Genomic DNA, 17,469 nt, shown 5'->3' on the forward strand with positions numbered 1-17,469 from the left:
AGGGTCGCGCGCGGTGGGGAGGGGGAGTAGGAAGAGGAGTAAGACGTTAGATTGACGATCGAGCTGTGAAATGATGGTATGGGGTGAGGAATTCTATTGGCTGGAGTTTTTCGAGCCCTGCCCGTTCCGCAGATGATTGACGTGTTTAATTTCCATTTCAGTGCTTCCAACCTAGTGGCTATAAGTGGGTTAGGAATAGGATTTCAAGTGATTTTGCAAAAATGGCCAAAAAAGCTCATTCCATACCCTACCTTTAAGTTAGAACTGGAATGTTTCAGCTTTAAACTGTCTACCTTCACACCATCAACTTTCTACTATGCAATCACCATCTTTACCCTAGCTACACCTTAGTAGCCTTATCTACATTATCTATACATTTTTGCATTTTCATGCACTGGTAATTCCTTGGAATTGCATTTCTAGTTCTTCTTCTAACGCACGCAATTCAGCTTCAACCGCTTAACGTAGAAACTCCATTCAAATTTTGACGCGTAGGTCTTACTTACGCGATGTGGGCTTTGTATTTTTCAACTTTGTAACTTTTATACTTTTTAAACTATTAGTTAAAAACTATTACAATTTCCCCCATAGACTTAACATGGCTCATTATGACATCACGGCAGCAATTAGAATGTTACCCCAGCTGGTCAGCCACCTGGCCACCAACTGTCAGTTTCTCTCAGGCTCCTCTCTGAAGACTACATATTCTGTTCCCCTGTATCCTCTGCGCACAACAGTATCAAAATAAGTCCTCCTAATTCCATCCAACTTTATATCCATTCATCTTCTTCAAACCATTCACTCATCCACCCATTCTAAACAGTCTGCCTATCAACAACATCAACTAGAAATGCAATTCCAAGGAATTACCAGTGCATGAAAATGCAAAAAAATGTAGATATGGCTACTAAGGTGTAGCTAGGGTAAACATGGTGGTTGCATAGTTTAAAGAGAGTTGATGGTGTTAAGGTAGACATTTTAAAGCTTAAACATTCCTGTTCTAACTTAACTAATGATTTCTAACAGGTATTCTAAAATGTTGACTATGCTAACAATGCTAACCAGGTTGATAAGTTAACTTAGCTGATGATTTCTAGCAGTAATGTTAAAAATGCTAACTATGCTAACATTGCTAACTATGTTAACAATGCTAACCATGTTGATTAGCTAACTTAGCTAATCATTTTAGCAGTTGTGCTAAAAATGCTAACTATGCTAACAATGCTAACTATGCTAACAATGCTAACCAGGTTGATTAGCTAACTTAACTAATCATTTTTAGTAGTTATGCTAAAAATGCTAACTATGCTAACAATGCTAACCATGTTAACAATGCTAACTTGCTAGTGAGGACTTTTATTTTGAAACAGTAGTTGCTAGGGTATCCATGGTGCCCACTATCAGGAATAAAGAAGTTACTGTAGTATAATCATGTTGGTTGCTATGGAAACTGTCAAAAACGCTTAGTTTTAATGGTTGCTATGTTGGTTGCTAGGTACATGGAGGTTTCATTTAGTTGACTGGAGGCATAGTTGATGATAACTGACAGTTGGAATGGTTGAACAGTTAAATAGTTCAGTAGTTTCAGTGGTTAAATGATTTAATAGTGTATTATTGCAGTGAGGACTTTTATTTTGAAACAGTTGTGGAAAGAGGAAACAGTTAACAGGATATGTAGTCTTCACAGAGAGATTGTATGCTTAAAGCCTGAGAGAGAGAGGGCTGCTGCAGGTGGGGCTGGCCACCTGGCATAAGATTCTAATTGCTCAACGACCCGATTGTGATGTCATAGAGGCCAATGTTAAGTCTATGGGGAAATTTTGAATAGTTTTTATTTAATAGTTCAAAAAGTATAAAAGTTACAAAGTTGAAAAGTCATAGCAACCCGATCCATTAGAATACCTACGTTACAAAGTTTGAATGAAGTTTCTAAGTTAAACGGTTGAAGAGAAATTGCGGTCAGAAAAAGTGGTAAGCGGAATAATAATAAATATAATAATAATAAGAAGTCTAGGAAGAACAGTACAGTGCATTTTCATGCACTGTAATTAGACGCTCTACATTGAACTTTTAAACAATCTACTCTGTCTCAGGCTGGCTCTCTTAAGACTAGCCAGTTAAATTGATTACACCTGTATCTGTATCCACTACTCTCAGTAGAGAGCTGTGTCTCTCCATTCTACAAGAATATAAGGCACATTCCATCCAACATTCTATCCATTCATCTTCTCCAGACCATTCACTCATCCACCCATTAAACTGTCTATCAACATCTATTAAACAATCTGTCTATCAACATCCATTAAACTCTCTGTCTATCAACATTAATTAGACTATCTACATTCAACTTTTAAATTATTTACTCTGTCTCAGGCTTTAAGAGTACTCTGGCTCTCTTAAGACTAGCCAGTTAAATTGATTACACCTGTGTCAACTACTCTCAGAGAGCTGTATCAGTGTCTCTCTTAACAAGAATATAAGGCACATTCCATCCAACCTTCTATCCATTCATCTTCTTCAGACCATTCACTCATCCACCCATTAAACTGTCAATCAATATCTATTCAACAATCTGCCTATCAACATCCATTAAACATTCTATCTATCAACATTAATTAGACTATCTACATACAACTTTTAAAGTATTTACTGTGGGTCCCTCTCAAGCAGCGTTTATATGTCCTCCCTCGCTCCTCGATCCTCAATGATCTACATAAAGAAAGATAGAAGAAGGGCTAGACTATCCCATTGTTGCCGCTCCATCATTCTTTATGTAGATCAGTGAGGAGCGAGAGAGGACGCGTAAACGCTATGAGAGGCACCTTCTGTCTCAGGCTTTAAGCATACAATCTCATTAAGACTACAGATCCTGTTTCACTACTTCCTCTGTCCACAACTGTTTCAAAATAAAGGTCCTCACTGCAATAATACACTATTAAATCATTTAACCATTGAAACTACTCAACTATTGAACTGTTCAACCATTCCAACTGTCAGTTATCATCCACTATGCCTCCAGTCAACTACATGAAACCTCCATGTACCTAGCAACCAACATAGCAACCATTTAAAATTAAGTGTTTATGACCGTTTCCATAGCAACCAACATGATTATACTGCAGTAACTTCTTGTTTCCTGATAGTGGCCACCATGGATACCCAAGCAACAAATGTTTCAAAATAAAAGTCCTCACTAGCAAGTTAGCTAGTTAGCATGGTTAGCATAGTTAGCATTGTTAGCATAGTTAGCATTTTTAGCATAACTGCAAAAAATCATCAACTAAGTTAGCTAATCAACCTGGTTAGCATTGTTAGCAAATTTAGCATTGTTAGCATAGTTAGCATTTTTAGCATTACTGCCAGAAATCATCGGTTAAGTTAGCTAATCAACCTGGTTAGCATTGCTAGCATAATAAGCATTTTTAGCGTAACTGCTAGAAATCATTAACTAAGTTAGCTAATCAACATTTTAACATGAATAGAAATCATTAGTTAAGTTAGAACTGGAACGTTTCATCTTTAAACTGTCTACCTTCACACTATCAACTCTCTGTAAACTATGCAACCACCATGTTTACCCTAGCTACATCTTAGTAACCATATCTACATTATCTATCTATTTTTGCATTTTCATGCACTGGTAATTCCTTGGAATTGCATTTCTAGTTATTATTATCGATATTATTATTCCGCTGACGCTTTTTGTGCGTGCAATTCAGCTTCAACCGTTTAACATAGAAACTTCATTCAAACTGCGCTGCGTAGGTCTTACTTAGGTGACTTCAGCTATGTATTTTTCAACTTTGTAACTTTTATACTTTTTGAACTATTAAATAAAAACTATTAAAATTCCCCCCATAGACTTAACATTGCGATTATGACATCATAATAGGGCAATTAGAATCTTATGCCAGGTGGCCAGTCCAGCTGCAGCAGCTCTCTCTCTCTCAGGCTTTAAGCATACAATCTCTCTGTGAAGACTACACATATCCTGTTAAACTGTTTCCTCTGTCCACAACTGTTTCAAAATAAAAGTCCTCACTGCAATAATACACTATTACATCATTTAACCATTGAAACTACTCAACTATTTAACTGTTCAACCATTCCAACTGTCAGTTATCATCAACTATGCCTCCAGTCAACTACATGAAACCTCCATGTACCTAGCAACCAACATAGCAACCATTAAAATTAGTGTTTATGACCGTTTCCATAGCAACCAACATGATTTTACTACAGTAACTTCTTTATTCCTGATAGTGGCCACCATGGATACCCTATCAACAAATGTTTCAAAATAAAAGTCCTCACTAGCAAGTTAGCTAGTTAGCATGGTAAGCATTGTTAGCATAGTTAGCATTTTTAGCATAACTGTTAGAAATGATTAGCTAAGTTAGCTAATCAACCTGGTTAGCATTGTTAGTATAGTTAGCATAGTTAACATTTTTAGCATAACTGCTAGAAATCATTAGTTCAGTTAGAACTGTAATGTTTAAGCTTTAAACTGTCTACCTTCACACTATCAGCTTTCTTTAAACTATGCAACCACCATGTTTACACTAGCTACACCTTAGTAACTATATCTACATTATCTACTGTATCTATACATTTTTGCATTTTCATGCACTCGTAATTTCCCTGGAATTACATTCTCTAGTTTCAAAATGTTTGTCTATTCATCTGTTTATTTCAGATAGTTTGTTATTAAAAACCATTAACGAAAAATCGTCGTTGAAAAATGGCCATGGAAATCAATCAACATGTAAACTGCAAATCCTGAATCATAACGGGAATCAAACCCGGGTCCCCGGAGTGAAAGACGAACACTCTGGCGTTGCGCCACTTGTGCACAAATGATTCTATAATATCTTAAATATAACATTTACCGCCTTCTACAGATTTCTGACTTTTTTCTCGAAAATTTTGACTTTTTTTCTCAAATTTCAACTTTTTTTCTCAAAACTTTTGACTTTATTTCTCAAAAATTTCAACTTTTGAAATTTTCAACTTTTTTTCTTGAAAATTTTTACTTTTTTCTCAAAAAATGTAACTTTTTTTCTCAGAGATTTAGAATAAATATTTTACTCCGTGGCCTTATTGCTCTTCCGTATAATTGAGTGTGCGTTAGTGGTGTGTGGAATTGAGTGCCTGTCGCTTTAAGAAATACGTGAGGTGGCTTTCTATCTGACGGTTTTACGCGAGTGAAATAAAAGATGCATGACAAGGATATGTGGATGCAATTAATTTTGCTTTCTGTGTCCTTAGATAAAATACATGTTCAAAACACTAACAAGTTGAAGAAAATCTTTCAGGGATCATATAAGAGATGAGTGTCTTGCAATGTTCCTTTATGATTTTAGTGAGCACTATGATTTAGCTCTCTCCATTTATCCACACGTTCCAGCAAACAAAACAGTGCAATGTCTAAAGTTAACATGGGAATCAAGTTCATCCACACAAACTGATTTCTTTCAAGATGTTAAGTTTAAGAGAGTGAATTCTTAATTAATGATAGGCCTACAATTTGTGACATTGTCAACATACATAGTTCTCTGACCAGATTGAGATTTTCTCCCGCGGGTCTCTCCTTCTGTCGCAAACTTGGATGTCTATGCAACGAATAGGGTTAGCCTACTGTAGCTATAGTGGCGCTTCTTAGCCGTTGGGGAGTTGTAAAAGGAACGAACTAGTCTCAGCCCAAAATCAGATTTTGTTTTGTGTGAGAAAATGGATGTATGGCGTGAGTGCGTGTGTAAACAAGCAAAATCGTGTGTCACACGCCGAAAGCGTGAGAGTTGGCAGCTCTGTATGTATACATGCTTGCACTTATTTCCAGACTACATATACTTTCACATATATTAGGGATACAAATATGCTTCTAATATGATGGTACTTTCACATATATTAGGGATACAAATATGCTTCTAATATGATGACACCATGTGCTTTCATATTAGTGGCACAACTGTTTTTTATACAGCCTGCACATATATTTAGGCTACTCATTGCACAGAACACACAATTCCAAGTCTTTTCAAATACAAACTTTACTGCATTTTTTTTTCATTACACATTTACCACTTTCAAGTACAGACTTAACAAGTACAAACTTTGCAAGTGAAAAGTTATTTTCAAGTTAATATAGCCACATTTAAAACATTTCCAAACTCGCCACCACCTGAGGAAACACTAATTTTAAATTAACATTTTTCCTGGACATTGCCAGTCTGCCATCTTCCCATTCAGGGCTGTTCCGATCTGGCCAGCCGAAATTGAGTGGTTTGACATAACTGCATCTGAGAAGGGAGAAGAAAAAAAACTTTAGGTATAAAGCAAACAAAACACTGGTGGATAAAGTTATCACCAAGATAAAAAAGCAAATCTTCATTGCAATTTCTTCTAGTGCAAGTCAGTAAAATTGAGTGAGAAAGTTTGTAAGTATGCAAGTGAGGCCACACTTACACTGCAATCAGTGTGTAAGCATGGTGGCCAGTTTTGTACCGATTTAATTTGCAGGCGAGATAGGGTCATAGTGCCTAGCACCACCATCACCTCTCAACGAAACTAACTTTTTCTTCTTCTTTGGAATGCCGAACAGGAATTTGAACATACATATTGAAAATTCTGGGATGCACTACCTACAGCCCTATCAATGATTGTCCATATCACGGGTGTGGTTCGGATGCAGGCACGGAAGGGGTGGTGGTAGCACAGCAGTTAAAGGGATATTCCACCATTTGGGGAATTAAGCTCATTTTCCACCTCCCCTCGAGCAAAACAATACATATTTTCTTTTTTCCCCACTTATCCAGCCATTCGGTGAGTCTGGCGATACAACTTTTAGCTCCAGCCTAGCATAAATCATTGAATCGGTTTACACCATACGTCTGCAACTTGATTATTACGCCAGATGTGTGTAGTTCCATGTCAAATCAGCCTAGAAAATCGACAGGTTTTATTTTCAGTTTGTCTTATTGCACTTTCTAACTTCAGAAGAGACTGGTTTTAAATGACCGGAAATCTTAGTCACTTTTAAACGTGAGGCTAGCAGGCGATATGCATATGGTCTAGACCAATTCAATGACTGTTGCTAGGCTAAAGCTAAAAGTTGTAGCCAATCTCCAGACTCACAGAACCACTGGATGAACGGGAAAAAGGTAAATATCAATTGTTTTGCTCGAGGGGAGGTGGAAAATGAGCTTAATTCCAAAAATGGTGGAATATCCCTTTAAGGACTATTGTGCTCCAATTCCAGCCCTTTTCTTTCAGAAATTCTAAAATAACTATGTTTTTTAATTTGCCTATTTCGAAATAACATTTGATAAATGAACCTACATTTTCCAGTAGCCATAGATTTGTGGACATGAACGAAGTCCCGTTTTCTTTACTGTGCTCTTGGAGTGTGGTGCTGGGCTGCAGTGGCGTAACAAGGCAGGTGCGGGCCCCGGTGCGACGTGGCCAATCGGGCCCTCTCGCGACTATTTTTCAAGAAATATACTTAGAGATGTATTAGCTCTGTTAGGCTTACATGCAATACACATTAAGGGTGACTTCAATTCTCTATGCAAAGGACCTCTGGAAACGAAGTAGTTTAGTAGTTACAGATATATAATGAAAAACACACGGCTACATAGGACCATTACATTCAAAATATATATATTAATAGTCTGCATGCCAGTGTAATCTAATATTACTGCATTAACATCAACTCGCATGGAATTATGGTAACACTCAATGCGCTGAAACTTCTTCAACCTTCTGCTGAAACTGCAAGCGTAGATTGCTTGCTTATAAACTTGCACTGCGCAGAAACGAAACTTAATTTATCCTAACTTATTCAACTGTGCAGAAACCAAATAAAATCATTAATATGCATACAATATCCAATAGCCTATGCGTGAATTAGGCCGTGAGCCTTTCGTTGTGCAAAATCGTCAACGATGTTCCCAATATTTAATGCGCTGGCTCTCGTATTTTCAATGGACAGGATAGCTAACCCACTGAGCCTCTCCTGCCCCATGCTGCTCCTTAGGTAGGCCTAAGTCTTAATAAGTTTGAGTTTGGAAAAAGATCGCTCAGCTGTTGTCACAGTCACAGGCAATGTAAGAAACAACAGAGTAGTAGGCTACACCCGAATGTGGATGTTACTGTCGTAAATAATCTACCACCAGCAGCATTTTGGCAAGTTGAAAAATAGATGTTAGTGTTAGTTCCCCTTGCTCCTTACGCTCCTGCCACTTCTTGCAGGCACTTTTGTGTTTGAAGGGCATTTTGCTCGGAACGATGACTGAAATGTGCCGCCGCACTATCCATTCAAAAAATCGCAACAAATTACTTAGCCTACCCAGAAATCCTTGCTGTATCTCCGTAGAAAGAAAGATACTCTGGCGAAACAGTATGACAACAAGGAAAGATGGTAATTTGATTTAGCCGTTTTTATTTGATAGTTTGATTCTTACTGGTTAAGTTCTAAAAAAAAAAAAAAAAAAAGGCAGGGCTGGGGTAGCGACGGGCCCCGGGAGGTCACGGGCCCTGGTGCGACTGCACCTGCTGCACCTACTATAGTTACGCCACTGCTGGGCTGGGTGAACTCATGCGGCATCGTTGTGAAATTAAAGGCGTATTCACACCTGCCTTGTTTAGTTCGATTAAAACGAACTCAAATTCGTTTTTTGCTTGGTTCGGACCTTTTTGACTGGTGTGAATACAATCACTCGAACTCTGGTGCGGACCAAACAAGCGGACCGAGACCCAGCTGAGGAGGTGGTCTCGGAGCGGTTCCTATCGAACCCTGGAGCGGTTCGTTTATGGTGTGAAAGCAGCCCGACCTCGATCCGACCCAGTTGCAGAAATCTACCTTTCTTGGATTTGAAGAGCTCCCGTAGTTTTCGCGCATTATGGGATATGTAGGATAGCTCAGTGACACACAACAGCTGTACGCTGTAGGCTAACATTTTTTTTTTTGGCAATGATTTTGCATCTCCTACCTGTTCCGTCTTCCGTATAGGCCTGCTGTTAGTTTAGCATGTTGGACAGTGGACACACATGAGAGCTCTCCTTCTCAGCTGTTTTGCTGCACGTCTTCGTCATTGCAAAATTACGAGCATGATGTTGTTAAACTCATGTTGCATCAAACGGTCTTGACGCTCGAGCACTTCTGCAAATCTGTAACTTTATAAACTATATTGCTAGGATAATAACAAGTACAGTAGGCTACGCAATGTTTCCAAATATTTACGTGGGCCAACTTTGACTTTGGCTTCCTTATTCTTTACCCCGTCCCCGCCTACACGTTTACCGGCCAATGGTTGAATGACCTTAGCACATGTGTTTTGTTTATAAATTCTGGTCCGGTTGCAATTAATCACAGTGTGAAAGCGAACCGTGCTAAGAAAAAAAAAGAAGACTATTACACTTCATATCATATCTTTAACACTAGAAGCGCCAAGCGCCGGTCATTTGACCGCTGACGCGTATTACTAGAAGCGCTGTGTAGGTTTGACCTAGATATACCTAGAACTGCCGGGCTGTGGTCTTTTGACCGCAGTGATTACAAAAAAAAAAAATCTCTTCACTCGATTAAATTCCAGGACCCTACGTTCACGACTTTTCCTAAATACGCGTGTTTTATCACCCAGAATTTTTACATGATAGAGCTATTTTGCGCTCACTTATGTGACAACACTATGTTGTCTCATGTTCGGCCATGTTTGTCCAGGCTGCTATTCTCTTTTCTCACAGCAGATGTCGCAAGGGTTTCCTGTCAGTCGGGCATGAGAATAATATTTTACCATAAAACATATAGTTTATATGTGTGCAATATGTATTATGTGATTTATTTTAATAACTATTTTTCATTTACATGGCATAGTCCTTGGAGGCGATTTACAGTGGTAAAGTTTGTTTTGAAAACGTTGCGACGTTGTTCCATTAGACAGGCCTACGTGTGTAAAAAATATTTTCAGCTGAAATTCGTCATAGCCTATTTATGTAGGCTACGTAGGGCGCGTATGCCTACGTACATTCATAGTTGTATATCTTATCTTCTATTTGTAGACTATCTTTTAAAGCTCAGACTAATATATAAGCATTACATTACATGCAGTCTACATTGAAGTGAAACGTTCAGAACTTTGTCCAAAACAATACAATAACATTGTGTGTTGAGATCTAGTACAATATAGACATCTGTAGACATGAAGTGGCAACTAAAGCCATTATCAGCCATGAAAACTTTGGCGGCTGCAGCAGCATTTAGGTTTTGGCTGAGTCAGCTAGCCAGCCAATAACTTCATCAGCCAGCCGTTATTCTCAAAGCAAATGGCTTTGGGGTCTATACATAACACACTATCCATTGCAAACATAGCCTATTTGAAACCGATCATTCCCCCTCCCCCATACACTCGTCTAACCAGTTCACTTAGGCTACAGATATCACTGCGGCATTGAGGACAACTGCCTCCCCACCCCCACCCTCTCTCTCTGCCCCCTGCATAGGCTGTAGGCTGGCTGTTTAGGCAACTCGTGGAAGAATGCGCAATCATGTTTCATCGCATATGCGCGTTTCAGAATGTTCGAATTCGCCAGCGTGCGTGTAGTTGTGTGAATAGAAAAGAATAGAATATAATATACTTTATTGATGCCTTGCTCAAAAGAACTTCAGCCATGAACAGGTCGGCGATCGAACCAGCAACCCTTGGGTTTTGGGGCTGCAGCTCTAACCAGTGGGCTACAGCTCCGCCCCACCAAGTTGGTAAAATGTGTGTCTCAATGCTGAATCACGAATTCACATAGAAGTTAGCTTAAATTGTAGAAACAATAGGCCTATAGCTTTTTTTCAGCAGACATCGCAAACATAGCCTACACATTCGCAAAACATCTTTCACTCATCATTTTTAATTAGGCTACTTCTCGCGCCTATGCCTGCTCAGCATAGCTGCTCTCTCTATCTCCCTCCCTCCGAGGTAGCTAGACCCTACAAGATGCTTCTCCCTAAATGAATGAAAATTGTTTTAGAAAGTAGCCGCGGTAGCCTGTAACATGCGGCATGAAATCCTGGCTACTGTGTAATTGAAACCAGACTAGGTTAGGCTCTTTGTTCCAGGTCCGATCATTTTCGACGGCGCGAACTAGGGCTTTGACTCCGAACTTCGTTATTCGAATATAATTCGATTTTTTGAAAAATATATGATATTCGAACGAATTTTAGGCAGCTCTTAATATTCGAACCTGTTATGGGCATTATTTTTTTGTATGTGTTTGCATGCAAACGTTTTCAATTCAGATTCAGCGGCTTTCTCACATCTGGTAAAGTCGTGAATCACGAACTCATTAGCAATTAAGGCTATTACAAAATTGTAAACAAAGTAGCATAGGTGGCTAGCTTATCATACTCTACTGGTTTGACTAGCCTATTCAGTTTCCCCACGTGTGTGTAAGTTTCAAGGTAAGCTAGTAATATCCTCATTGGGACAGGCCCTTTTATGTCTTGGAGTTGGAAGACATTGGTATTGAGATGGTCAGTAAACTTGAATGCAATCGTTTTAATCTGTGCAGCATCTAATCATGCTAACCGGATAATTTAGCTTGTTGTCTATGCGTCATTGCTTTCACGATTGTGAATGTTGGATGCATGTCGAGGGACGGGTGTCCATTGAGCGCGCACGAGGGGGGACAAGAGAAAGCGGGCCATGGAGAATGAGTTTAGGCTACTTAAATACTGTTTGGTAAAGTTGTACGCATAGTGCCACCACCCGAGCAGCCTTATGTGCATCGGTGCAATCAAGCTTCCACGGATCTTGTTTTCATGGAGACAGACGCGGTGTGCACGGAGTGGAGAGGCTGTGTACGTGTGTGTGTGTGTGTGTGTGTGTGAGAGAGGGAGAGAGAAAGACACAGACGCATGAGTGACAGAGAGACGGAGGGAGAGCAGGGAAAGGAAATGAATGCTGCGTGTTTTTCAATAGCGCAGCCTAAAAATAATGGTCTAAATATTATTAACAAATATTCGAATATATTCGAAGTTTGATATTAATAAACAAACGAACTTCGAATATGATTTTTGGCCAAAAGTCAAAGCCCTAGCGCGAACATATAGGCTACCTATTAAATGAATAGAAGTGAATTTGGGGAGTGAATTAGAAGTAGCCACCCATTCATTTTAGAGCTTAGATTATCTGCCCAAACCTGAACTGCGGGCCGGTGTTACGGATCTCGAGATCCAACAACACCGGTGTTTGGTCGACATTTGTCATCCTTCCCCTCCCGTCGGGTCGGGCTCCTAATCACAGAACGCATGCCTCCGTTTTAAAATAGCCTATAAATAACATTTCTAAGTAGCATACAAAATGTAAAAAAACGAAATATAAAAAAATAAATACTATGAAAAAGTTGAAAGTCAAGTTTGCTTAAGGTTTGTTCAAGAACTCTTCTAGAGTTTTTACCTCAAACGACACAAATCAACACAAATAAATGAACAGATAACTCAAACGTGCTGTATGTCATAATGAAACAACCACAGACTATCAACAACACGGTCTGACACGAATGACACATGGCTTAGTGCAAACTGAATTTATGACCAAACGATTTGATTCGTGCACGAAGCGCCATCTAGCTATCATTATGTGTAAGTAACAGCCTCCCAGTCTAAGGACTCAGCGGTCTTTTGACCGCCTCAGCCGCGCTTCAACCCAGCACGACGCTTCTAGTAGGTCGTCAAAGCGGTCAAATGACCGGGGCGCGGCGCTTCTAGGTATAAGTGGGTCAGAACGGCACGGCGCTTCTAGTGTTAAGGAACCTGACTAGTATGCTAGTAGCCTGGAAATTATGAGTGGCCTCAGATAGTGTAAAATACTTTGTCTAATACATGTATGCGGCTGTGTCAATCCACTCACCTATCTACGATGAGTTCCATGGACTGACTCCCCCAAACTTCTCACTTCTTTTCACCTCATCTTCATGAATGCTCCGCTTTGACAGAGACAGATGCCATATGCAATAAAACAATAGCATTACACAAAACCAGAAAAGCACTCAGAGAGCGCAGCTACCTCCGCCTGCCTTCTTCTTCCTAGGTTCTCATACATTTGAACCTAAACTTTTCAGATCGCCACCACGTGGTCATACCATGCCATTACACCACTAAGCTAAATACATAAACGGCCCGGAATCCCGACGGAATTACGGATCACTCTCAAAATTAAATCGTTTCTTCCTTGCGTCATGTCTGACATTCTCTGGAAATATCACGCAAAATGCGATTTTTTAAAGTTAAAAAAACACTTGTTTCAAACTATATCATGTCAATATAGTTCAACATGTTATTTCACCGTGATTTTACGTGTTTGGGGGCACCACACATCCAAATAAATGCCCTTAATGGCCCATAGGCTATGCAGTCTCCATAGGTTAACATGGCAAAAACTTGAAAGCTTGCCAGGCCTTGCTTGCCTAGTTACGGGTTGCTAAGCCACGATTGGCCCGTGGCGGTTTTAGGGCGTGGCTCTGGAAGGGTCAATTGTTATCGTCAACATTTTTTTCATGGTTTACCGTCACACCGGTAATCGTTACATCTCTAATATGGATGGAGGATAGAGTTTGTTGATAGGGCTAGGCTTGCTAGATTCATTTTAGTAGGCTTGAGTTAGCTAGCTAAAACTGTCCAGACTGGGCACATATTATTATTTTTCAGCCTGTTCAGACTTGTGACTTATCCTGACCTCTTCTTAAGCTTTTGCTTTTATTCTATTCTCAGCCATTTCGTGTTGTTGCAACAGAGCATCTTAACTCCTCTTCACTGGACTCAGATATTCACACTGCCTTTGCTACGGAGAAATTGGATGGCACCTGTTGTTATATTTCAACATACAAAGGTAAGTGATTTGTTCAATTAAGATCCTTATTCTGTAAGGGGGGAATTCCAAGTGTGTAAGTCCAAAAAACTCGTAACTATGCGCATTTCACTCTAAGTGAATTCTGCCCTTCACTTAAATCTGTCATTTTACGCGTGATAGAGGGTGTTGCGCGTTTTTGGGTGGAGCAACCCCAAGATTTGGGCGTTTCTTATATACAACTCTTGCGGGCATTCTGCCGTGGCTTAAGCACTTTTCCACCTACCGTATTTCCGGAGTATAAGTCACACCGGAGTATAAATCGCACCAGGGTCATTCCACCTCAATTCAACGGATTTTAGAGAAAATTTCTGCTTGACCATCTCAGATTTGCTTCAAACTTTTACCATCTAAAGAGTAACCATTTAAACTAACTTAGCCAAAATATTAGACCGGTATACCTAATACATCCAGAGAAAAACATTTTTGAACATGGTACCCCCCTTCTGATTTTTGGCACATTGGCGCCCTCATCTAAATCTGCAGCAAAGTTCAGATGTTGTAAAGGTTGAAAAAACAGTCCCAAACGCGCTACACAAACACGTCGGACGTTGTCCCTTTACATGCGTGAAGAACAATGGATCAGTAGCCATGTGGAGTTAAATGGTAATGTTATTAGGAAATTCACCACGATTAAATCTGACTCCATAGATATATTGTACCTCTAATACATTACCAAATAACTATTTTGTTTAACTATGGCAGAGAATGGCATGGCACAACTAGACTTTAGAGATATGCAAACTGAGCGAGGAGAATTAACCATTTATTAGGCCTTGAGCCTTAGGTAAGAGTAAAAGTATCAGTAATTGTCTTTGAACAAAGGAACAAAGGATAAGTAATCTTAACCTCAAAACAAACAATAAACTTGGACTTAAACCTTAACAAGTTACCAAGTTAAAATGCTACATATACCAGATAAAACAATATATCAAATAATGAAAATAACAAACCCCATAAAGAAATCAAAAGATAGAGAGAGAGAGAGAGAGAGAGAAAAGGCAGGGAGAGAGAGAGAGAGAGAGAGAGAGAGAGAGGGGCAGAGAGGTCAGTGTGACCTCTTGCCTAGACCAGAGCAGAGCAGGTAGAGAAGAGAAGAGAGGGACCAGAGATCAGAGTGACCTCTTGCCCACAGCCGAGATAGAGAGAAGCGCGAGGTGAGAAATTCTCAACCTTAAACTATCATGCAGGTCACCCCCCAACCCTGTGGGTGGGATGTGGGTGTGTCTACCACCTGAAGTTCTCCCGTGCAGTTCTTACTCTACAATTATGTATACATACATTAGAGTGCAATGAAAGCGTGATCAGGCTGTTGCCCACATTACAAGTATTAATTCAAGACCAAACATGGATGTATTATCATTTGTCATGAAACAGATACATTCCAGTTTTCAACATTAATTCATCAGAGGCATGGAGAGGGGGAGAAGAGGTGTGTCCGAGGGCCTTTTCCCAAATGGCCGGCCACACACACAATGGGAACAGTTCAAATGCAAATAGATCACCTGGACACAAAGGAGTCTAACTGTGAGGTCGTCTCCCCCGTTCTGAACTTTAGGGATGTTTCTCAGATGGAAAATTTACCAGCTTACAGTCGCCCCATTGACACTGTGAAGTCATTATCTCATAAGTGTCAAAAAATTAAAGCTGGTCATCCATATTCACATATTTGTCCATAGTGTCCGAAGGAATCTCTCAGAGTAGTTTTGACATTAGTTGACCGAGCTTCTCCGGTCTGAAACAAGTTCTCAGGATCAGGTGAGCATTGCTGTAGCGTGGAACATTCTTCTTCGTGTAAAAGCAATCTGGAGTTGAGCAGAATCGTGAGAGTATCGTCTGTCTGCTGTAACATTAGAATATCAATAGTCTTTTGCTTTTCGATGAGTTGGGCATGTATACAGGGAAAAGACAGGAAAGAGAGAAAGAGCAAAACAAACAAACCAATATACAAATTTCAAAATAAATGGAATTAAACACATTCTGGTGTATCTCAAATTGAAAAAAAAATGCTTCATAAGATTAATCATCTTTGTTACTGGCACTATTTGCACACTGAATACAAATGTATCACGGAAATCAAATCAAATAATCAAAGAATTTATATAAAATGATAGAAGTTAAAAGGAAAGCAAATTAGTTCATCCCAGCAGTTAAAATTCTTCAATTTGAATCATTAATAGAAAATGTACTTGTGTGTGTGTATGTGCTTTATCACTTCTGGACATTCAACAATAGACTTAACATTTAGTTGGTATAAGAATGTCGGCATGATGTGTCTGCCACACAGTCAGCTGCACATGGGCCTCCTTTTGGCAGAGACATATACAGACATTCAAATTTCAGGTGGTAGTCATACTAAGCAACAATCTACAACATTGCATTTCCCATTTTTTTTTTTTTTTTTTTTTTTTAATATATAGGCATTATTTGTTAGTCACGAGAGATCCAACCTAACATTCATTCAGCAGATACTCTTTGGTTCAGTGACCGTTCATTTGGTTTAACCGGTGAGTATAAAGAAAAACAAAAAGTGTGAAGAATAATCATGCTACTAGCATCTGCACAGTTAAATGCTTTCAAGCATCAACACTTACAGAGTCTACACACTCACTATACATGAGCATACAACAAGCTAGCAAATACCATTATCTTCAAAGTAAATTAAAACACTGTCTGAATATCTGACTAACAAATTTCCCATCAGAGCACCTTGGGAGAACAATGCTACAGGTTGTTGCATGGAATTATCTGTGCTATTATTAGTATAGGTTAATGTTATCATGTTCAGTTTAAAAATATAAAACTCTGTCTTACCATGGTCTTGAATGGTTAGTCTGCATCATTACATTGTCCTTCAGTGAAAGCACACACACACACAGCAATTTTGCGCCTTAACACCTAGAACAATGGATGGGTCCAGAGGCATGTGGGTTGTTAGGAGAAGCAAAGGTGTTAGATGATTGGACTCTGCGTTGGCGGTGTTTTCGAAAGCCTGTCGACCAACATGTCTGCATCTCATGTTCTGATTTTCCACATGAGTTGCAGACAATGCTTGGGTCGTTTGCGTCCATGTGTTGGATAGCCTCCTTTTCGCAGTCTGTTTGCGCTGTTCCAGTGGTGTTAGAAGAGACGTCGTTGCTTGAGTCGGCTGTGAACGACAATTCTGACGAAGCAACATATTCTAACATCGCTTTGTTGGGGATAGCCACATATCTCGCATCAGAGAAAGGTTTCAATGACTGCGCGGTGTTCAATAATGAATAAATGCAAATAATGAGAAGTAACAAGATAACACCGTCCATCATTGCATGTTTTTTTGTTTGTAACGCATGTATTTCAATGGAAAATCGCCAGTTGCATATCTCTATCCCATTAGAGTAAGAAGTAATGTCTTCAGTTTCAACAATTTTAGCCATTTTCTGTCTTAATGTATTAAACAAAGAAATATTATCACGTGTCTACATCTGTCCATGTTCGTATTTCCGTATAACGGAGAGAGCAAAGTTTCTGAATCTTTAGGTGAGTTGATAGCGAAAATAATGCGTAGGCCTATGCGTGTGCTTTCTGCTACACG

At 39.4% G+C, this 17,469-nt stretch overlaps 1 protein-coding gene across 1 annotated transcript in view; it reads left to right on the forward strand.

The window, feature by feature from the left end:
* The window catches only part of rlig1 (RNA 5'-phosphate and 3'-OH ligase 1), a 100,321-nt gene that overhangs the window by 43,993 nt on the left and 38,859 nt on the right, over nt 1-17,469 (forward strand). The window contains exon 3 of the mRNA XM_062548265.1: nt 13,760-13,877. Coding sequence (XP_062404249.1) covers nt 13,760-13,877 — 118 coding nt within the window. The remainder of the gene's footprint in view (nt 1-13,759; nt 13,878-17,469) is intronic.

The sequence above is a fragment of the Sardina pilchardus genome, chromosome 10, assembly GCF_963854185.1.
Source record: "Sardina pilchardus chromosome 10, fSarPil1.1, whole genome shotgun sequence".
Lineage (NCBI taxonomy): Eukaryota > Metazoa > Chordata > Actinopteri > Clupeiformes > Clupeidae > Sardina > Sardina pilchardus.